Source organism: Gobio gobio (assembly GCF_949357685.1).
Source record: "Gobio gobio genome assembly, chromosome: 24".
Classification (NCBI taxonomy): domain Eukaryota; kingdom Metazoa; phylum Chordata; class Actinopteri; order Cypriniformes; family Gobionidae; genus Gobio; species Gobio gobio.
This window is the reverse complement of record NC_137120.1, coordinates 18,942,075-18,965,482: the sequence shown is the minus strand read 5'-3', so window position 1 is coordinate 18,965,482 and position 23,408 is coordinate 18,942,075. Positions and strand designations below refer to the sequence as shown.

General features: G+C 42.6%; 1 protein-coding gene across 2 annotated transcripts in view; it reads right to left on the bottom strand.

The window, feature by feature from the left end:
* Positions 1-23,408, bottom strand: part of pex6 (peroxisomal biogenesis factor 6) — a gene marked incomplete at its 5' end in the record, with an annotated part of 37,394 nt that overhangs the window by 1,880 nt on the left and 12,106 nt on the right. For both annotated transcript variants that reach the window (XM_079807100.1, XM_079807101.1), the window contains 3 exons: positions 13,765-13,904; positions 13,984-14,061; positions 14,141-14,257. In XM_079807100.1, coding sequence (XP_079663226.1) covers positions 13,765-13,904; positions 13,984-14,061; positions 14,141-14,257 — 335 coding nt within the window. The remainder of the gene's footprint in view (positions 1-13,764; positions 13,905-13,983; positions 14,062-14,140; positions 14,258-23,408) is intronic.

Below are 23,408 nucleotides of genomic sequence, written 5' to 3'. Positions count from 1 at the left end.
AAACGTCTGTCATTAAACTAACAAATAACAAACTAACTTGCTTGAAAGAAAAAAATGATAGACAATTGACACTAATGTCTGCAGCAAGTGTGTATGCGCTGAATTATGAATCAAAGCTTGCGTAGCTAGAAGTGTTTGCGTTCTTGTACTTGTGTAGAGTTTGTTTCAGAAGAAGGAATGTAGAAAGATGAAGGAATGTAGTCCAGACTTTGAGAAAGAACTAGAGAGACAGACAAAGAGTCAGGCCTGAAGCATCCTTTACTCAAGTAGACAAACGCAGACGTCAACATTTGGCCGACGCATTTCAGGAGCACATATTCAATCGTTACTGTGGTAATAAATCTCAGCACACCAGAGGGCGATAGAGTTTCCTATAAACGTCTGTCATTAAACTAACAAATAACAAACTAACTTGCTTGAAAGAAAAAAAATTATAGACAATTGACACTAATGTCTGCAGCAAGTGTGTATGCGCTGAATTATGAATCAAAGCTTGCGTAGCTAGAAGTGTTTGTGTTCTTGTACTTGTGTAGAGTTTGTTTCAGACTCAGCTCTTGAAGGTAAAAGTGTAACCTTGGTTACCTTCACCAAATAGCTGAAATATGGACACATGGGTTTCAAGCATAAAATGTAAATAGCTTCTTCTTGGTTTAAAAATGTTATCCTCTAAACTTAAATAAAGATCTCAGCTGTAGAACTGTCAAATGCAAAGACACTGTTTTGATATTTATTTCTTAATATACTGTAACTATTTGCACTAGAGTGAATATTTTTTACATGTTGAGTCTGTCTATGAACACATTTTAAAAAATGATCCATTTTAATAGAATAGAACAATATTCTAGAGTCTCTAGAGTGTTTTCTGAATATTACTGAATAATATTTTTTTATTTTGACAATATTATTATATTTAATAAATATATTAATAATAATAGTAATAATATATGTATATATAATTAAACAATTATATATAATGATTTTGTATATTATGTTTGATATAATTAGGATTTTGCACACTTCTGCACACCAAGACTGCATTTATTAAATAAATAAAAATACAGTAAAAAACTATGATATTGTGAACTGTGTTCAATTTGAATATGTTTTAAAATGTAATTTATTCCTGTAATCAAAGCTGAATTCAGCATAATTACTGACCAATTACACGTGATCCTTCAGAAGTCAATTATTATTGTTGCTCAATTATTAATAATGATTCTTATAATTGTCAATGTCTCCCGTGGGCTCACCACCTGCAGGAGGGGTCATAAGGGGCTGGTGCATAGTGGATCGGGCGGCAGCCGAAGGCGAGGCCCCCGACGACTCCACGCACAGCTTGGGCTCTGGAACCACACTTCTTGAGAGAGGCTGGACTCTCTACCACTCTGGAGTTGCCCATGGTGAGAGGCGGGCTGGTGTGGGTTTGCTTATAGCCCCCCAGCTCAGCAGCCATGCGTTGGAGTTTACCCTGGTGAACGCGAGGGTCGCTTCTCTACGCCTTTGGGTCGGGGACAGGTCTCTCACTGTGGTATGTGCCTATGGGCCGAACGGCAGTGCAGAGTACCCGGCCCTCTTGGAATCTCTGGGAGGTGTGCTGGAAAGTGCTCAGACTGGAGACTCCGTCGTTCTACTGGGGGACTTCAACGCCCACGTGGGCGGTGACAGTGACACCTGGCGGGGCGTGGTTGGGAGGAACAGCCCCCCTGATCTGAACCAGAGTGGTGTTCTGTTATTGTATTTCTGTGCTAGTCACAGTTTGTCAATAATGAACACCATGTTCAAGCATAAGGGTGTCCAAAAGTGCACATGGCACCAGTATACCCTAGACCACAGATCGATGATCGCCTTTGTGGTCGTCTCATCCGACCTCTGGACGTATGTCTTGGACACTCGGGTGAAGAGAGGGGTGGAGCTGTCAACTGATCACCACCTGGTGGTGAGTTGGATCCGATGGCGGGGGAGGAAGCTGGACAGACCCAAATGGACTGTGAGGGTCTGTTGGGAACATTTGCCGAGTCCAAAGAGATCTTCAATTCCCCCCGCCAGCGGAGCTTCAACCGGATCCTGAGGGATTCTGGAGATATTGAGTCCGAGAGGACCATGTTCTCCACCTCCATTGTCGATGTGGCTCCTTGGAGCTGTGGCCGTAAGGTCTCCGGTTCCTGTCAAGGAGGCATTCCCCGAACCCGGTGGTGGACGCCGGAAGTAAGGGATGTCGTCAAGCTGAAGAAGTAGTCCTATCGGGCCTGGCTGGCTTGTGGGACTCCTAAGGCAGCTGACAGGTACTGGCAGGCCAAGCGGACTGCAGCCCGGGTAGTTGTGGAGGCAAAATAATCGGGCCTGGGCGAAGTTCGGTGAGGCCATGGAGAAAGACTATCGGTTGGCCTCAAAGAGATTCTTGCAAACCGTTCGACGCCACTGGAGGGGGAAGCAGTGCCCTACCAACACTGTTTACAGTGGAGGTGGGCAGCTGTTGACCTCAACTGGGGATATCGTCGGACGGTGGAAGGAATACTCTGAGGATCTCCTCAATCCCACCGACACGTCTTCCATTGAGGAAGCAGAGGCCGAGGGCTCGGAGGTGGACTCGTCGCCGAGGTAGTTAAAAAGCTCCTCGTGGCAAGGCAAAGGGGGTGGATGAGATCCGCCCTGAGTACCTCAAGTCTCTGGAAGTTGTGGGGCTGGCTGTCTTGGCTGACATGCCTCTGCAGCATCACATGGCGGTTGGGGACAGTACCTCTGGACTGGCAGACCGGGGTGGTGGTCCCTCTTTTCAAGAAGGGGGACCGGAGGGTGTGTTCCAACTAGGGGTGGGCGATATCTCGATATTTAAAATATATCGAGATATTTTTTAAACACGATATGGATTTTGACATATCGTATATATCGATATATTGTTTATATTTAATTCTGATTCCGCCACTTTGCTTGTTTGCCTTCTCTGTGCTTTCCTCGCCCCCCGCCTCCTCGCTTTTGTTCCCCCTCCCCTCGCGTGTTGTCATGGCGGCGTCCGCAACCAGCTCGGAGGCTACAGAACTCGTCTTAAAAACAACTGGCTCCATTATATGGAGATACTTCGGTTTTAAGGCGTCGGACGAACTGCAGACAGATGTCTACTGCCATGAATGCCGACAGTTGGTTCTCAAACACTTGATACAGTTTACCTAGGCAGCATTACTTTGCGAGACAAGAACTCCCGCGACTGTACACTACGGAGAGAGAACGGCTTGCTTGCTGGAGAAGGTTACTTACTATGCCCTTGATTTGAGTTGTTTTATTTTTGAATGAAAATTCATTATTTGCATGCGTTTTAAAGCCTTGCGCGTAGGGCACCATGCGCTTTCCCGAGCGCGCGCACTAAAAGCCTGTCAAACAAGTGATTACTGGACTAAATCTTACTGCGCTAATACTGTCAAATACACACAAGGTTAACATAAACACAGTCGGTTATGTCTAAAGTGAAAGTAAAATCGGCGTGTGTCTGTATAATGTTGCCTTCACGTGCTATCGGAAATTTGGTCATTCCGACTTCTGACGTCGTGATTACGAGCTCATTGCATTCAAGTTTCAAAATGTGAGGGCGTTCATGTGCAATTTTTACCTAGGAAACTCGTATTTATGATAATTCCGAGAGCACGTGAAGGCAGCATTAGATGCGTGAAAGTCTTATATTGACAGCAGGGCAGCCTAGTGAACACGCTGCCGCTTGTCCTTAAAGGGACAGTTCACTCTAAAATGATGTCATTATTTACTCACTCTAATGTTGTTCCAAACCTGTATTAATTTCTTCTGTTGAACACAGGCAGCTGATGGTAGCGATTGACATTCATATTATTTCCTACAATGGGGACCAGCAACTGCTTGGTTTCCAATATTCTTCAAAATATATGTTATGTCCAACAGAAGAAAGAACTTTATTCAGGTTTAAAACAACTTGAGCGCGAGTAATCAATGACAGATTTTTCATTTTTGAGTGAACTATTCCTTTAGTGGTTAATAAAGTAACAAAAGACAAAGACAAAATCACTCACGGCTCTTGACTGAAAAACTAATACAGTAGCTTTAATAAGAATCAATGTATATTTTATAGGGAAGTCTATGTAGTGTTTTATTTTTACATTTATTAATTCAATTTCATACTTAAATGCTGCTGTACAGCTCTGAGCTGCCAGTGTAAATCTTTATAAATATATATTTATTTTATATTATACAGTACACTTGGAATGTGTACAAGGTTTTTTAAAAGTAAAGTTTTAAGTTTAAGTAAGGTTTTTCAAGTCTTTTAAGTAAAATAAAGAAAGAGTATTGCAATAAAAAAATCGTATTTTTTCCTCCTTAAGCTCTTGCTGTTCGGCTAAGAATAGAATAGAAAAAATCTGATGCGACTAGCCATCAGAACCGAACCGAACCGAAAACCGTGGTAAAAAAAAACGAGATATGTATTGAACTGTGGACTTACTGTATTGTTGCATCCCTACTTTGTTCCTACATGAACTGCCTACCTCTTTGCACTTCAATAAAAAAAAACACTTTGTGGTATTTGGCATATTTGTTTTTGCAGTAGTTTTTGGGGGGTTATTTTTCCTGTAAAAGATATCTAGATATATATCGTATATCGAGATATAGCAAAATATATCGAGATATATTTTTTGCTCCATATCGCCCAGCCCTAGTTCCAACTACAGGGGGGGGGGGGGGGGGGGTCACACTTCTCACCCTCCCCGGGAAAGTACTGGAGAGGAGAATTCGGCCAAAAGAGGAACCTCGGATTCAGGAGGAACAGTGTGGTTTTTGTCCCGGTCGTGGAACACTGGACCAGCTCTATACCCTCTTCAGGGTGCTGGAGGGTTCATTGGAGTTTGCCCAGCCAATCCACATGTGCTTTGTGGATTTGGAGAAGGCATTTAACAGTGTTTCTCGTGGAGTCCTGTGAAGGGTGCTCTGGGAGTATGGGGTTGCATTGCAGGAGCTTGGTTTGCATTGCCGGCAATAAGTCTGACTTGTTCCCGATGCATGCTGGACTCCAGCAGGACTGCCCTTTGTCACCGGTTCTGTTCATAATTTTTATGAACATGGTTCTCAGTCGGAAAAGGGTGGCTTGCCCGCTTCAGGTTGGTGGAGAGTTCCTGCCTCAAGTGGAGGAGTTAAAGTATCTTGGGGTCTTTTTCACGAGTGAGGGAAGGATGGAACAGGAGGTTGACAGACGGATCGGTGCAGCTTCTGCAGTAATGCGGTCGATGTACCGGTCTGTCATGGTGAAGAAGGAGCTGAGCTGTAAGGCGAATCTCTCGATTTACCCGTCGATCTACGTTCCTACTCTCACCTATGGTCATGAGTTGTGGGTCATACCCAAAAGGACAAGATCCCAGATACAGGCAGCCGCAGGGTGGCTGGGCGCTCCCTTAGAGATAGGGTGAGAAGCTCGGTCACTCGGGAGGAGCTCAGAGTAGAGCCGTTGCTCCTCCACATCGAGAGGAGCCAGCTGAGGTGGCTCGGGCATCTGTTTCAGATGCCTCCTGGAAGACCTAGGACACGCTGGAGGGATTTTGTATCCCGGCTGGCCTGGGAACCCCTCTGTATTCCCCCACGTTGCCCCCACGACCCGGCCCCGGATAAGCGGAACATGATGGATGGATGGATGGATAATTGTCAATGTTTAAAGCAGTTTTTACTGCTCAATATTTTTGTGGAAACCATGATATTTGTTTTCAGGATTCTTAGTCACATTTATTTATATAGCGCTTTATACAATACAGATTGTTTCAAAGCAGCTTTACAGTGATAACAGGAAAATGGTGGACATATTTAAAGCTTTTGAATTGTGGACCACCCAATAAATAGTTGAACATTGAACAACATTAATTCATATTGTTGCTGTTGTCAAGGGCGTAGTTTGGGTTTGAACATTTGGGGGTTGAAGTGTGAACCGTTTGAAGTGTGAACACAGTCCAGGGGCATCCTCCCTCGTGAGGTTTATTTATTAATTTTCTAGTTTGTTTTTATTTTTGCAAAATGGTATTTTGTGGTATCATCCACACAAGCGTTGATAACATAACTGCAATAAAGTAATAGCCTAGTTAACAATTATGATATGATGGATATGATGCATTTTATTTTATTTAAGCACCTGAAAACTTATCAGTTTGACAGAATTTTCTAAATCAAAGTTCCATGATAGGTCTAACTAAATGTTCTTGTACTGAAAATGTAAATTTTCTGTCAACTTCTGTCAACTTGGATTTGGAATATCTGAATAAGCCAGGTTTTTCCTAATATCTCTCATTATTACCAGAACATTTGACACATTTTACCAATTGTTTAGTCAATAATTCTAGAAGGTCCTCTTGATTCTTTGAATTTGTACTTGACGTGACTACTTTAGGTCACGTTTGACAAATAGATTGCAGATTTTATCATCAGCGTTGCGATAGGAACGGCTTGTGCAAATGTTGCCACTCTTTTGGAGTTGATAAGTATCACACTTTCACATAGTACAGTGATTCACGCGCCACTCATGCACAATTAAATAAAGATAGTTGGTCTGTTCAGTTCGTACGGGAACTTAGTGCTCATAAAAGCTCTGAACGCGCAATGTATATAATTGATTAATAGCCTGATTCTATATTTCCATTAATTATGGTAGGCTATAAATATTAGGGGGTTGAACTTGCTTGTCTTGCCCCCCACAAACTATGCTCCTGGCTGTCGTGCAGAAACCCTGTGTCTCCAAATTTCGTCATTCTTATTTATTTATTTTTTTCAAAAATCATTACTATTGGTCACCCTTTACGCCTCTCTGTGGGGTTTTGAAATATTTAACCAAAAGAGCTTGTGACTAAACCTTGTAACTCCATTGGCTCTTCAAACTGTCAGCCAAACCTTATAACTCGCCTCTATCGTGAATGAAGTGCTGCATGCAGAAGAGGAGGAGTGTGTTAGTGTAGCATTTGTCATCGAGTCATAGACCATACGCTCTTAAATAGCCTGTGTGTAGAACTTCATCTTTAATAACATGAGATTTTGGCCAAATGTCAGAAATAAATGGCCGCATTGCTACAGTAAACTGTATGGCCTGGTTTCACAGAAAAGGGCTTAAATTAAGCCAGGATTAAACATTAGTTCAGTTAGGGAATTTAAGTATCTTTTATAAAAGGGCCTTAGAAAAAAAAAACACTACTGGTGTGTGCATCTTGAGACAAAACAATGGCACCGACATATTTTAAGATATATTAGTGCAAGTTGCTTTCAGTCAAAACAGCTCAAACATGCATTTTAGTCGGGGACTAACTTAAGCCTTGAAAAATAATGCACTTACTGCCTCAAATGCGGCTGTTAATGACAGACAAAACATGCGTGTCTGACATTCTTTGAAATTCGCTGGTCAAAAAACTTGATTTTGGCCAAAATGTTAATAAAATGGTAACACGTGCAAGTGTCTGGGCACAAATAAAGTGAAGTTATTAAACGTAATTTCGAGAGGAGTACGCCCATCTAATCTTCCAATTAATACCAAGGTAAAACTGTTATAGGCGTAAATATAAAACTGTAAATATCCTCTCCGAGCCCCTCTATAGCAGACAGCAAGCCAAATCTGTTTACCACTTTCACTAAGATAATATAGGCACACAAACTCATGAATTATTTAATGTAGGTTATTTCTTATTTGCTGTTTTGTAACTTTGAACTTGAAACTGTGCTGCGTTTTTCCCACTGATAATTTGGCATGCAGTTTTCATACTCGATACGATTATATGATTTGCCCTCCCTGTTTTTTCAAGGCCGACCCGTGTGAACATTTCAGTGTTGATTCAGTTCCACTGTAGAGATCATCAGTTATTAAATTAGTTTATTTAATCTATAAAGCAGTTCTGAAAAAAAATATGATGAATAGAAAGTTCAAAAGAATGTCTCGGTTACATATGGTAACCCTCGTTCCCTGAAGGAGGGAACGGAGACGTACGTCGGACGTAACCGACGAATTGGGATCACTTCAGGGAGCCCCTATCAGCTTCGAGATCTAGAGAATGGGCCAATGGCCATTGGCGTGCGGGATTTGCATCTCGTGCTCCGCCCCGCACCGCGGGTATAAACAGGAAGCGAGAGCAAACATCCAACTGAAAAACATCCACTATCCAGTGGGCCATCCTCTGCTTGGAGACAGCCTTTCCCTTCTGCTGTCCTCCGTAACAGACGAAGAGCTGCTCTGAGGTCCTGAAGCTTTGCGTTCTATCTACATAGGTCCGCAGGGCGCGGACCGGACAGAGAAAAGCTAGGACTGGGTCTGCCTCCTCCGAAGGCAGCGCTTGCAGGCTCACCACCTGGTCCCGGAAGGGAGCGGTGGGAACCTTGGGCACGTATCCAGGCCGGGGTCTCAGGATTACATGAGAGTTACCAGGCCTGAATTCCAGGCACGATTCATCGACCGAAAATGCTTGCAGGTCCCCTACCCTCTTGATGGAGGCCAATGCAGTCCGGAGTACTGTTTTTAGTGACAGAACTTTTAACTCAGCCGACAGCAAAGGCTCAAAGGGCGCCCTCTGCAGTCCGGTAAGCACCAGAGTTAAGTCCCAAGAGGGTATAGAGGGAGGGCGAGGCGGATTTGGTCTCCTCTAAGTCATGATTAGCGGCGATAGCGGCAACATATACCTTGAGGGTGGAGGGAGACAGCCTTCGCTCCAACCCGCTCTGTAGAAAGGAAAGCACCGAGCTGATCGTACACCTTCGGGGGTCTTCTCGGCGAGAAGAGCACCAGTCGACGAACAGGTTCCACTTCAACGCATAGAGCCGTCTCGTAGAGGGAGCTCTAGCGGAAGAGATGGTGTCTACCACGTTCTGTGGTAGGTAGGGTTGGGAACCGAGAACCGGTTCTTATGCAGAACCGAAACTGATTTTTGAAAAATACCAGAACCGCGCGAAATTCCTAAGTTTCGGTTCCGAAAACGGTTCTGGTGCAATGTGTGTGCGAAGCGCTGGAAGCGTATCCGAGTGCCAGCCAGTGTTGCCAAGTCCGTGGTTTTCCCGCTTTCCCGTTTTCCACTGTTGCCGCGGGCTGTGTTTCATGTCCGCGGGTTGAAGCGATTGTGCAATTGTGCGGGTTTTGTTGTGAAAACCTGGCAACCCTGGCTCACCTCATCATGAATATTAATTAGGCTGCCTGCCGCTTCCAGGAGTGCAACGCAGTTCAGCCTGAAAGCCCTCGCGCTACACATTTACGGTTTTGCGTCAGATATTTTCTCGTTGACCACCAGCATGGCGAAGAGAAAGTCACAAGTATGGATTCATTTCCAAAGAATGAATGATAATGAAGCAAAATGTAACACGTGAAAAGTTAATAACATGCAAAGGAGGCTGCACTAGCAATTTGACAAAACATTTGCTACAGCACAGAGTGCCACAGGGCTTATATCAGATCTATAGTGAAAGGCCTATATATATATATATATATATATATATATATATATATATATATATATATATATATATATATATATATATATATATATATATATATATATATATATATATATATATATATATATATATATATATATATATATATATATATATATATATATATATATATATTGTCAACCGTTGAGTCACCATGGTTTAGGTAAGCGTTTAGGCACAATTACCTTTGTAATGCTGAATTGCAATTTATTATTTACAAGTTCACTGAATAACTGAATTACTATTAAATTAATACCGGTATACAACTAATTAATAAATATAACTAATAAATATAATTTATAACTTGGTTTTATTCAGAGACAGAGAGATAAAATGTAATAAGACAATTTCAGAGGTGTTCATTTGAAAAACAATGTGTTGCAAGAATGGCTTAATTAATACTGTAATATATGTACAGTACAGGACTTTTTTGACATTGCCAACCTGTAAATAAATTTTAGAGCAAGTAATAAACACAAAATGGATTGTTTGAGTTGCGTATTGTGCCTTTTTCCTTTACCACAATTTGTTTAATAATTTTAATGGAACCGGAATCGGAACCGGAATCGTTAGGCGGAACCGGAACCGGAACCGGAACTGGAAAATTTCTCACGATTCCCAACCCTAGTGGTAGGCCACCTAGAACCTCCGCGTCCCGTCCAGGGACCAGACATGGAGTCTCCAGAGGTCCGGACGCGGGTGCCAGAGGGTGCCCCGTCTCTGAGTCAGGAGGTCCTTCCTCAGAGGAATGGGCCAAGGAGGTACTGTCGCGAGGAGCATTAGTTCCGGGAACCAAGTCCGGTTGGGCCAATACGGAGCCACCACCAGGACCTGCTCCTCGTCCTCCCTGACCTTGCACAGGAACTGTGCAAGAAGGCTCACTGGGGGAAATGCATATTTGCGTAGGTCCCGGGGCCAGCTGTGTGCCAGAGCATCCGAGCCGAGGGTCCCCTCGGTCAAGGAATAAAACAACCGGCAGTGGGTCGTGTCCGGGGCGGCAAACAGGTCTACCTGAGCGGCCCCGAAGTGACTCCAGATCAGCTGGACCACCTGGGGGTGGAGTGTCCACTTTCCGGGAAGCACCTGCTGACGTGAGAGCTTGTCGGCTGCACGATTGAGCAGGCCCGGGATGTGAGTGGCACGAAGCGACCTCAGATGCTTCTGACTCCACAAGAGGAGATGGCGGGCGAGTTGTGACATGCGACGGGAGCGTAGACCACCCTGTTTGTTGATGTACGCAGCGGCCACAGTGCTGTCCGTACAGACCAGAATGTGCTTGCCTCTGAGCGGCCCCTTGAGGGGGCTGAGTGCAAGACGAACTGCTAACAACTCCAGGCAACTGATATGCCATTGCAGTTGGGGCCCCGTCCACAGACCCGAAACGGCAAGCCCGTTGTACGTGGCACCCCAGCCGGTGGATGAGGCATCCGTGGAGACAACAGCATGCCTGGACACTTGTTCTAGAGGCACTCGTGCCCATAGAAATGAAGGGGCCGACCACGGGCTGAAGGTTTGGCGGCATCTTGGCGTCACTTGGACACGGAGGGATCCGCTGTGCCACGCCCATCTCGGGACTCGATCGTGTAGCCAGCGTTGAAGCGGTCTCATATGAAGCAATCCGAGCGGCGTTACCGCGGCTGCCATATGCCCCAGGAGCCTCTGAAAATGTTTCAGTGGTACCGCTGTCCTGCATTTGAATGATTTCAAGCAGTTCAACACGACTGGACACGCTCCTCTGTGAGGCGCGCTGTCTGGGCGACCGAGTCCAGCTCCATCCCGAGAGAAGAGAATCGAGATATGAAAGTACGCGTCCTTCAGGTCGATCGCTGCAAACCAATCTTGGGGACGGACGCACCTGAAGATGCATTTCTGCGTGAGCATCTTGAACGGCAGCCTGTGAAGGGACCGGTTCAAGAACCGCATATCCAAGATCAGCCGTAGCCCGCCGCCTTTCTTGAGTACAATGAAGTACGGGCTGTAGAAGCCGGTCTTCATATCGGCTAGAGGGACCGGCTCTATCGCGTCCTTCGCCAGTAGGACCGCGATCTCCGCCTAGAGCACAGGAGCGTTCTCCTTCGACATGGAGGTGAAGTGAACGCCCCTGAACTTGGGGGGAAGGAGTGGTGCTGCAGCCATCTCCTGAAGAACAGTTTCCTCCATCTCTGGGTGGCCCGTCTCAGGGTCGCTTACGACGGAGCTTGCCACCTGGCTTGGCAGCAGCCTGAGCGGGCTGGACGGCCTTCCCGACCTCGGCGACGGGCAGGCGGAGGCGCTGCGGCCGGCGGCGGAGTGGGAGCAGCAGCAGGTCGCTGGGGCAGGATATGCTTGATGGCCTCCGTCTGCTTCTGGGCGGCCGAGAACTATTGGGCGAAGCTCTCGACTGCGTCGCCGAATAACCCGGCCGACGAGATGGGGGAGTCCAGGAACCGGTACTTGTCGGTCTCACTCATGTCGGCCAGGTTAAGCCAGAGATGTCGCTCCTGGACAACTAGGGTGGACATCGCCTGACCAATGGAACGGGCGGTGACTATCGTCACCCGGAGGGCGAGGTCCGTCGCCGTCCGGAGCTCCCGGAGGAGCTCTGGGTCAGGTCTACCCTCGTGCATGTCCATGAGCGCCTGGGCCTGGTGCACCTGGAGCAAACTCATGGCATGCAAAGCAGACGCAGGACCTGTAAGCCTTGGCAACTAGGTTGGAAGAGAACTTACAGGCCCGGGACGGGAGAAGTGGGTCACCGCGCCAGTTAGAGGCAGTCGCCGGACACAGTTGAATCGCGACGGCCCGCTCAACCGGTTGGATTCCAACGTAACCCTTGGCCTGCCCGCCGTCAAGGGTAGTGAGGAGGGAGGAGCCGCTAGGTCTGTTTCTGGCACTGAAAGGCGCCGTCCACGACCTAGTCAGCTCCTCATGCACCTCCGGGAAGAATGGTACTGGAGCGGGACGCTGAGAACCAGCGCGACCCGCCCCGAGAAACCAATCATCCAACCTGGAAGGTTTGGGACGTGGTGGAGGGTTCCACTCAAGCCCGAAATTCCCGGCGGCCCGGGAAAGCATAGCAGTCAACTCTGGGTCCGACTCGACCGTTGCCACTCTCCCAGAGGGAGGCAGTACAGCCGAATCTTCATCCTCCGAGGACTGGAACTCCCCCTCCGATGCAGCGATCAACATCTGCTAATCTGCGGGTGCCCCGAAAGTCACTGCTGGGCACCCGTGGGCGGGACAAGCAGCTTCTTCCGGAAGCACCACCGGCTGAGGAGCTTGTGAGGGATCAGGGGCCCACGGAGGCTCGCTCGGCGGGTTTGCCCTGAACGTAATCCTCAGATCACCCCGGGCATCCGTCGAAGTAGGCCTATCCTGCTGGGCAGGGATAGTACTAGATCGAGGTATGCGGAGGGGGACTCCACCTTCCCGAAGGTAGGCGAGTCTCGATCTAAGCTCAGAGATAGTCATGTTCCCACAGTAGGAACATGAACTTTCCACAAACGCTGCCTCAGCGTGCTGAACGCCCAAACAAGACAGCGGTTGTGACCATCAACGGGTGAGAGGGAACGACCGCATTCCAGAAACGCACGGGTGGAATGACATCTTGAAAAAGACGTGTTGCTCTTTTTGTGAGGAAACACTCTTTTAAGAATGTGCTGAAGCACCCAGGGAGACCGCGGCAACACACAGGAGATAGTGCAGCCTGTGTTTGAACTCAAAACCACGCCCTCACCGAACCAACTGGTTTGCTGTGAGAACAGCTGTTGTGTTTATACACGAAGCAGCTGAGCACGCGGTCCCGCTGATATGTGCCGTCTAATCGCCAACACAAGCGTCCTCTTCGTTCTCCGGTCTTCTTTGCAGAATATTTTCTCTTGCTGATACAGCAGTCTCGTCTTCGTACTAACGCCTGTTCGGCTCCGAAGTGAATGACAACTGCAGGTTGCTCTCGCTTCCTGTTTATACCCGCGTTGCGGGGCGGAGCGCGAGATGCAAATCCCGCACGCCAATGGCCATTGGCCCGTTCTCTAGATCTCGAAGCTGATAGGGGCTCCCTGAAGTGATCCCAATACGTACGTCGAACGTGACCGACTGAAAGGGAACAGCATTTATTTGAAAAAGAAATCTTTTGAAACATTATAAAAGTCTTTACTGTCAATTTTGATAAATTTAATGTGTCCTTGCTGAATAAAAGTCATGAAAAACCCTGCATGTGATGACTGACAACCAAATGCTCCTAATTGCTCTGAGGATCTGAAGTAGCGGTGATGATATTTTCATAAAACATTTCATCTTTCAGTCGTTGATTTTCCACATTTGCTTGTCACATACCTTCAGTGATAAGCGAAATCTTCCTCTTGATGGCGCACATCATGGCGTCCGAGCAGAGTGCGTAGAGATCGGCTCCGGTCAGCTGAAGAGGACAGGACTCTACGACCTCCGACAGACACACGCTGGGATCTACTTTAAACCTCCAATCAGAAAGCAGAGAGTCACTACCAATAACACGCTACAGCCCTGAGAGAGAGGAACATCATGATGGACACTCACTTGCGTAAGATTGCCTTCAGAACCTGCAGCTGCGACTCTCTGTCTTCATTCACACCAACATACACCAACTTATCAAATCTGAAAAAGGGCAAATTGCAAGAATGAAAACATTTCATTCAAGAAAACAATTGAGGAGCAATTCTCTGAATCTGTTTACCTGCCAGGCCTGAGCAATGATTGGTCCAGCAGATCGGGGCGATTAGTTGCTCCAATCACAAAGACGTCTCCAGATGAATGAAGACCATCCAGCTCTGCTAAAAGCTGCGATACAACCCTAGTGATACAAGTGACAAAACTTGGCTTATCATGATTAGGGATGCACCGAATCCAGATTTTTGGGGTTCGGCCGAATACCGAATCCACTGGTTAAGATTCGGACGAATCCGAAACCGAATACCGAATCCTACTCCCGTCCGCAGTCCATTATCACAGTAAACACATTAATGAAGTTAACAACGTCCACAGCAGTGTAGGGATGCTATTGACCAGTTTTGGTCAAGTTTACTAAAGGAAACATTGTCGTGTATGTTCTTCTCGCCGCTATTTCATGATGGTTTATAGAAAAATTACCCCGAGTCGTCCTCTGTCGTTTCAAAGAACAACCCAACGGAGAGCAGGAGGCGCGCGCTAGGGTTGTGCCGACATCAAGATGGAGCGCCACCATCGTGATGCCACGCCCCCGTTGCGAGTCTGCGACACACACTAATCCACTTCTATAGTATTAGTTAAACTAAAAACTTAGCAGGAATTGCTCTGTAAATTAAATTGAGAATGTAACTAATGCATATGCGATTTTAAATACTTTAGTCTATGCCAGATAGCCTATATAGCCTACATTTTGAAATCATTTGAGGCTGAAACATCCATAAGCATTCGTGTTTATTTTAGCACTTCCGTCAGTGAAACGACACAGCCTATAAAACAAAAACGATTTTCAGTAAATAATGGTAACCTCAAGAATATATGAAAATTAAATATTAGTTAGAAAAATATTTGATTCATACTATTTCCCCGCAAAGATGCGTCATATCCCAGCAAACACAAAACGTTTTTACAACGTTTCACAACGTTGTATTTTGGTTGCAATTAGGTAATGTTGCAGTACAACGTTTTAAAGACGTTTTAAAAACGTTTTTTTAAATAGAAAAATAATGTAACCAAAATAAAACGTTTCAAAAACGTTGTAAAAATACCAACCTGGTACGTTTTCTTTAAGTAGTCAAAAAAACGTAAATATTACGTTTGTCTACTACCAAGCTACAACTTTTGTTAGACGTTTTATTCTGGTGTTAAAATAACGTAATCTGCACGTTGGAATAGGACGTTTAAAAAACGTCATGACAGTACCAAAATACAACCAGATGCCAAACCTCCAATGATAGGCTACTTTCTGTTTGTGTAAAAATATCAGTAACATTTTACCATTGAGGCGATTCAGTGACTGAGTGAGACTGATTTATGCAGCTGAGCATTCGATATCAAAAGGACTTAAAGGTAGCCTAATATGTGAATGCTTACTTTCAGTGGTCTCTGCTCATTTAACTGATAGCAAGCTATTAGAATAATCCAATCGATTATTGTTGTTTCATAGCTCATCACGAGCCTGGCGCGTGGATCAAACAGCTCATAGAGTGTAAAAATGAGCCCGATCACACGAAAATGCGTATAAATATTACTATATACGCACGAACCTAGGCTGTGATGATGTAGGGCTAGGCTGCACTATCCAATTAAACAACGTTATCAACTTTCGGGACATTTTCTACTCCATCAGTAAGCCTATGTGATGTTTTAATTCTTGAAACGCTGTGTAATTGACATATGACGTGTTTAATGGGCGTGCGTGTTGAACATCCGAGTCGCTTTTAGACTGGAGCGGAGGGAGTTACCATGGAAACGGGGCGACACAGTGAAACAGCAAGACTCCGCCTGCGTCCTGTCACTGTTGTTTTCACTGATTTCAGGTAAGTTTAATCCCTAAAATTACACATATAATGTTAAACTACACATATAATACATACAACTGTTCCGTTGTTATGTTGAATATTTAATTTATAGAAATGGTTTAACGTTAGTGTCTTCGGAAAAAATCCGTTAGCCGTTAGGCTAACTTTATGAAAGGTAACGTTAACTTAGGCTAACGTAACTAGCCTTGAGCTCTTGTTTATGAAAGTTTGGGGTTTTAATCACATATTATGTGAAGATAAGAGGGCTTTGATAGGTTTGTTAACGTTTTGCTGGCAATTTGTCAATGGATGAATGGAAGTAACGTTAATCTAATTATTTAACCTAAAAGTTTGCACTGTAAAGTTAATCGGTGACGTCACTCACATGGAGCGTGACAATGAGCTGAAACTATTTCAAACACCTTTTTTCTTTTATCTTACATGGTTTTCCATCAATTATTATTATTACGTATATATCTCCATGCATCTGTAAAACCTCAAAACATAAATTCTGATATCTAAAGATATTATATATTGTATATCCTGTATATTCTTACTTTTTTCAGCATTTTAACCACGTGCTCTAGTTTATTTATTTCTAATAAACCTGACATTGTATACCACATATTGTTGGCTCTGTGACAAATTGTTTATGTTTCTAGATTCTGATGGATGTGCAGAGAACATCTCTAAGGTACTATGAACCATCTGACTTGTAAGTAAAACCTCAAACATTCCTGTGTGTATATGATACAACAAATGTTGATAGTTCTTGTAAATTAAATGGTAAAATGTTCATGAAGTGACTCTGAGAGCAGCTCTGCAGATAAAGTTAATGTATAGAGAGACAGCAGACACTGAAATCATTGCAAGCGTCACACACGCTTTAGTTTGCGTAGTAGTCGAAACTGCAGCGCTCATTCACACAGACATGGCAGAACATAAAGACTTCAGATTTCATTAGCAGTTTTTTTAGCTTTAATATTCACAGACACTAGTCTGTATCGGTATCTGATTCATTGTACCGCCCTACTTTTAATTTATTAATTCAAAAATTGCCAAATTCTGTGGCGTTCCGCTTTATACAGTAAATTGTGACTGGATTCTGTGGTTTCATGCATGTTTTTGCATCACGGAAATCATATGACTCTACGTGGTATTTGCAGTATTAAAGAGATTTAGTTTTGAGAGTTATTTATTGTTGTGTTATAAATTTGTTACCATTAGTATAAGAAGGGTATGAATGACTAAAAGACTAAATTTCAGTCCGGCAGAATTCTCTGCACACTTTAACACAGAGGCCAAATGAGCATTTTGAATGTAAGAACCTCACATTATATTTATAACAATCCTTGTTGATATTTGAATTGTATTTCAGGGCAGTTTGTGAAGACAGATAAACAAGAGATGTTGTGACAGCCTGGACAGAAGTCGGTTCCAGATCCACCTTCCACACCAGATTTCTCTCTCATATGGATTGCTGTCTGCTGTCATATATGTTCTCTGCAGAATTAGGTGCATGCAGATATTACTCAGGAACATGACTAAACTTTGTTTGCTATAATACATCTATTTAGTGCACCAGTGTGAAACATACTTCCCCCCACATTTGCTGTATATCTATATCTTTGTCATAGTATTCTTTCAGTGGTTAAGGGGATTTTACATGACGGGCGTCAACGTTAGTAAATGCAATGATCTCTATGAAATGAAGCGTCAGATTTCTGGTGTTGTGCCGAAATCTGACCTACCAAATTATGTGACCCTAGTTGACTGTTACAACTAAACCCATCCCTAATCCTAACCTTATAACTAGGGTCACAGAATTCAGCACTATAACAGAATGAATCTGCATTGAATGAATGGTTTACTTACTAACTCACTCATTAAGACAGCCCCTTGCTGCCACCTACTGGCATAACAATGTAACCTGCTACGGAAGCGCTGAAAAACAACTAAAACACAGACTGTTTCTCAAAATCAAGTATGCAAATATTATAAAATATTATTTATTGAACAATAATATCCATTATAAACTTTACATATGTAATGTATATTAATTGATAAGTTATAAATTGTATTTTAATTATTATAACAATTGCAATAAAATAATTTGTAACTAGTTAGAGAAAATGTACATTTTACAGATGAGTTTTTTTCTGTTATAACATCTGTGCACTGACATTTCTTGGATTTTTCTATTTGTTAATGTTCTTATTTAAATTTGCTGTACTTTATTTGTACCATTTTGTTTTATTGGCGTAGTTTTATTTATCTGTTAAGAATTTTCTGTTATTATTAATGAGGGCGCTAATTGTAGTCTTTGAAAAAAATCTCAAGGTCCTTGAAAGTACTGGAATTTAATTATACATTATCTCTACAAACAATGACAAAGGTGTTATCATTTAACACTTTTGTTGTTGTTCCAAACTTGTGTGACTTTGTTAGACCTTAAAGTTAATGTTTCTGACCTTATTCACCATTCACTTTCTTTGGTTCAAAAAAAGTGAATGGTGAATAAGGAACATTATGCTTATCTCCTGACTAAGGTTAACATTAACACCTCCATTTGTTCAACAGTGGAAAGAAAGTCATACAGGTTTACATTGGATTTACGCAGGGATGAGTAAATGACAGATTTTTCTTTTTTGTGAACGACCTAATCATATTTCTTATATTGTGTGAATAAATACAATGAGTGACTATTTGTGTATAGTATAAATTATTAGTAGGCCTACTACATATGTTAATGTAGTTTTATAAAATGGGCAACAACCAGAGGTCCGCCCTACAGGTAAGGTGAAATGTAAAAAGTGTTAGTAATGAGCTGAATATTCAGATGTACAGAAATATCGTAACCTGTGACTAGCCTATGACGAATTATAAAGAGATCTATAAATACCACTTAATCTATTTCTCTTACTGTAGTTATATTGTTTTATATTAAAGTTATTTTTCAAAGATAACAGTAAAAACATTTTGATTACATGTGTGAAGTGAAGAACAGTTTGGACGTGATAAATACGTTTCTGCAACGTTGAAAGGAGACGTGGTAACGTGATAAATACGTTTCTGCAACGTTGAAAGGAGACGTGGTAACGTGATAAAAACGTTATAAATACGTTTCTGCAACGTTGTGAAAAAACGTTTTTATAACGTGAAAAAAACCCGACATCTTGTCGTATTAAATACGTAGGATAAAAACGTTATCACGACCTTTTCACAACGTGAAAAAAACGTTTTTACAACGTTGCTGTGTTTGCTGGGATACCGCTCTGCGCTTTGAGAGGAATGGGACACTGAATATAGCCTACACCTTCTCGAATATCTTCGTCTTCATATGTTCTACTGATGTTGCAAAGCAACACTTGCTGTAAAAGGTCTGAAGAGCGGATTTTATCTTCCACAGGGTCAAGACATTTAGGCAATGTTTGATTATTCACTGCCAGAGAAAACGAAACTAAAATCACCGGCGTGTGTGTGAAATGCGCTATTCAAATAAACCAAATTTGACGCGCCTTAACAAGTTTAATAACAAGAACAAACGGTGTTAAATAAAATTTGAAGTAAAAAGGTATTCGTCCTACAGTGCTTTTTATACTTTCCCACAGTAAAGGATGTGAATAGTTATAATAGACTTAATTATAAGCAAACGAAAGGAAGAAACGTTTATAATCCCCTGCGAATGGGTGCGACGCGAGTGAAGATTTGGGAAAAGAAACGAGATGTCCATGTCCATTGGGATAAAATGGACTAGGCCTATTGTTAAAATTCACGGAAAATCGAGTGACCATATCCAGATAGCAAAACAGAATGAAAAAGTGCTCTCTGACCATTATTTCCTTTCTAGGCTAAACAAAGCTTTGTGCTTCACTCCTGTGGTTATATTCACGTGAAACAGCATTCACATACAAAACACTGGGTTAGTAAAATAACGAAGTTATTTTTTTTTAAAGTAGAAAATAGTATTTATGTAAAGAGATATAGCCTATTAAAATAAAAAGAGCTCAACTCTTAAGTAGAAGGAACCTATTTTTTCCCCCTCACGTGCAACCTAGCGGATGAATCATTATTTGGGTTAATAAAAATAACAAAATTATGGTTTTAAGAGAATAGTATGCTATATATGTAAAGATATATAGTATATTATCTACCTATTTACCTAATTCCGGTTCTTCAAAGCTAACGGATTCAGTGTATTTTCGTTTTGTCATCTTAATTTGGTAATTATTTAAGTATATATATTTTATCAATTTTATTTATATTTTATCTGATCTATAGATCTATAGGCTGTTTGCACGGTAAAATAAAATACTTTTTGGCTGCTGTCTGTAGATTCCTTCATGCACAAATCGTATTCTCTCGGATGTTTCATATGCAAATGTTTTAACAGCGGCTGTTGTTAAGGGTCCTTGTCATCACGAGACAAATCGGCATTGCAAATTGAACGCGTAGCTCAACTTGATTCGCCTTCTTTTGACTTAAAGTATACTGCCACGTTTTCTGTTCATGAGTTCCATTTTCACTTTCAACAGCGGCGTCATTAAGTTCGACCAGCGGGGCGCGCATAGTGCAAGCCTAGGGTTCGGGTTCGGTGGAAATAAATTCTGAGGTTCGGCAGAAACCGAACCCAGTCAAAAAGCCCAATATTCGGCCAAATCCGAACCCGAACCCTGGATTCGGTGCATCCCTAATCATGATGCAACAAGCCATCCTGAAGCTCAAACAGTAGATCATGGCGCTAGCAAACACCAAGATCATGGGTTCGATTCCCAGGGAAATCAAGAGCTGATAGAATGAGTAACAAGAAATCACTTTGGTTAAAAGTGTCGTCCAATGAAAGAATCCTTTAGCTGATTCAATTGACGTTTCTTCATTCTCTCCAAAACAAAAACTAATATGTTATTGAACACACTCCTTATTTAAAAAGTTTTATATTAATATAGATACTAAGAAACTATATTTTCAAACCACAGATGTATTTATTGTAGTCATGGAGTTTCCCAATGTGAGCCATCAGCTCTGACAAGTTGGAGCAGTTAGTCAGGCCTCCACATACAGCACATGTCCTGAGCGACATCTAAATCCACATGAATGGCACGTTCAGAGCATAAGCAAGAAAAACTCACTGTTCAGAAAGTCAAGCTAGTCTACAGTCTAGTAGCCACAGGTTACATCACTTGCCCACCATGCCCCCACCGTCGTTTAGATTTTTTTTAATAGTAGTAAAAAATAATTTAGTTCAGTTACAGAACAGACTCTACAATTAAAAGCTGAACGTGCAACGTGAGCTGAACGAGAGTCGTGGCACAGATCAGCAACAAGAGTTCATTTAGAATACTGAAGGTGGTCCGCCGGACGCTAGATATTTTCCTTTATAAAATTTTAAATATGTTTATATTTTTCTTACACAAACCCATAGATTCGCTTCAGAACGCTTTTATTAACCCCCCAGAGCTGTGTGGAGAATGTTTATGATGGATAGATGCACTTCTTCGAGGTTCAAACTCATGGGCCCGTTCACCGCCATTATAAAGAATGGAAACATCAGGATATTTATTAATATAACTCTGATTGTGTTCAACAGAAAGAAGAAAGTCACATACACCTAGGATGGCTTGAGGGTGAGTAAATCATGGGGTCATTTTCATTTTAAAGTGAACTAATCCTTTAAAACTGCTACAGAGAACTTGCAACAGAGAGCTTGTGTGGCTTGTGTGGATAAAAGCCCCAATATACTCACAGAAAACATGCCAACGCCACTCGCACTGCTGAAAACGGCATTTAGATGATTATATAAATATGTGCTGCGCGCTTTCCTCTCAATAACAACATACAAACAAAACCACAACATAAATGACAACGGTGAGCCTGGCTTCTTCCAAGGTTTTTTCTGTCACCTGAAGGAGTTTTGGTTCCTTGCCACCGTTGCCTTTGGGTTTTGGCTTGCTTAGTTGGGGACACTAAATGTTCAACTATATTACTGACCTGCCTGTGTTGACACCACATGAGAATTGAACTGAGCTGGACGATGACATCACTGTTTTCTCCTGAGCGGCTGTACAGCCGAAACAAACTTTGTTGCATAATTTTCCTATTATCACTGCAAAGCAGCTTTGAAATCTGTATTGTAAAAAGCGCTATATAAATAAAGGAGACTTGACTTGATTTGAGAAAACAGCAGTTAAGAAAGCATTTGATTATAGAGATATGGATGTTTGCACCAGCTCTGCGATTTGGCACTCCAGTCAAGTTGTCATGTTGGTTTGGGTTTTAGTTCATGTTTTCATGTCTTTAATTTGTAATTTTGTCTCAGGCATGTTTCCTGGTTCTTGTCATGTGACCTACTTGCCCTCATGTGATGATGTCTTGTGCCTCCCTTGTCTTATGTGTCATGTTCTGATTGGTTCCCTTGTTTCTTGTGTCTTGTTCTCATTGGTTGTTTTTGTTATGTGATCCCTATAGTCCTGTATTTCATGTTGTGTTACGAGCCCCTGCTCTTTCTCTTGTTTTCTCTTTTCTTTCTGAGAATAGTTGCCAATTGGATGGGGGTGGAGCCTGATTATTCCTAACACCTGAGGCCTCTGCCTATTTAAGAGCTGCTGGTGGCTCTTCAGTTTTGGCCTACCTCAGGAAATCTGTTGTTTGTGGGTTTGGAGTTTGTTTTTTCCTTTTCTTTTGTACAGGATGGTGAGTTTTGTTTTAGTTATATTAGAATAGAGGGAAAACATAGGTAAGTTAGCTGACCCGGAAGATTCTTTTGTGTGTATTCTTTTGTTTCTCAAGAGTTAGGAAAGCATTTACTCCGAGTTGTAGTTTAGATTAGTTAGCTCACCTGTCCTTATTTTAAGTTTTATTTAATAAATGTAATATTTGTATTGTCCTGGCCTTTGCGATTTTTTTCTGAATGGCTCTTTATGTTGGTCCCTATTTTGGGACGTAACAGTTGCATTCATGCCATGTTGTAACAGCTTGTAAGATGGGAATTTTCTGAGAGCTCCTACTTGTACCATGTGACCGTTGTACCTGGCCATGTTGCCATAGAAACGCATAATTCCCAGTCCGAGGATGTGAATGGCTCCGAATAGAATGTCACGTGTTGTCATCTCAAAACTACGTAATTACAACACGCCATGAACGCAGCATAAGCCATTTTGTGTGCCATGCAACTTTGTTGTATACTGAAGTCAGTTGCTGTCTCTTTATTGCCTAGTTACGTTTTGGTTCCGGTTTATGGTTTGTTTCACATGCTGGATTTTGTTCATAGTTTCATGTTCTTGGATTTTCACTGGTTCGCTACATCATTGTCTTCGTCTGCTCCACGTCAGCTACGTTACACAAGTCACATCACTTTTATTTATATAGCACTTTATACAATAGATTGTTTAAACGCAAGCAGCTTTACAGTATTAACGATTAAAAACCGGTGTCTCTTTCAATTAGAATGAAAACTTAATAGGTTTTCACCTCAAAGAAGGC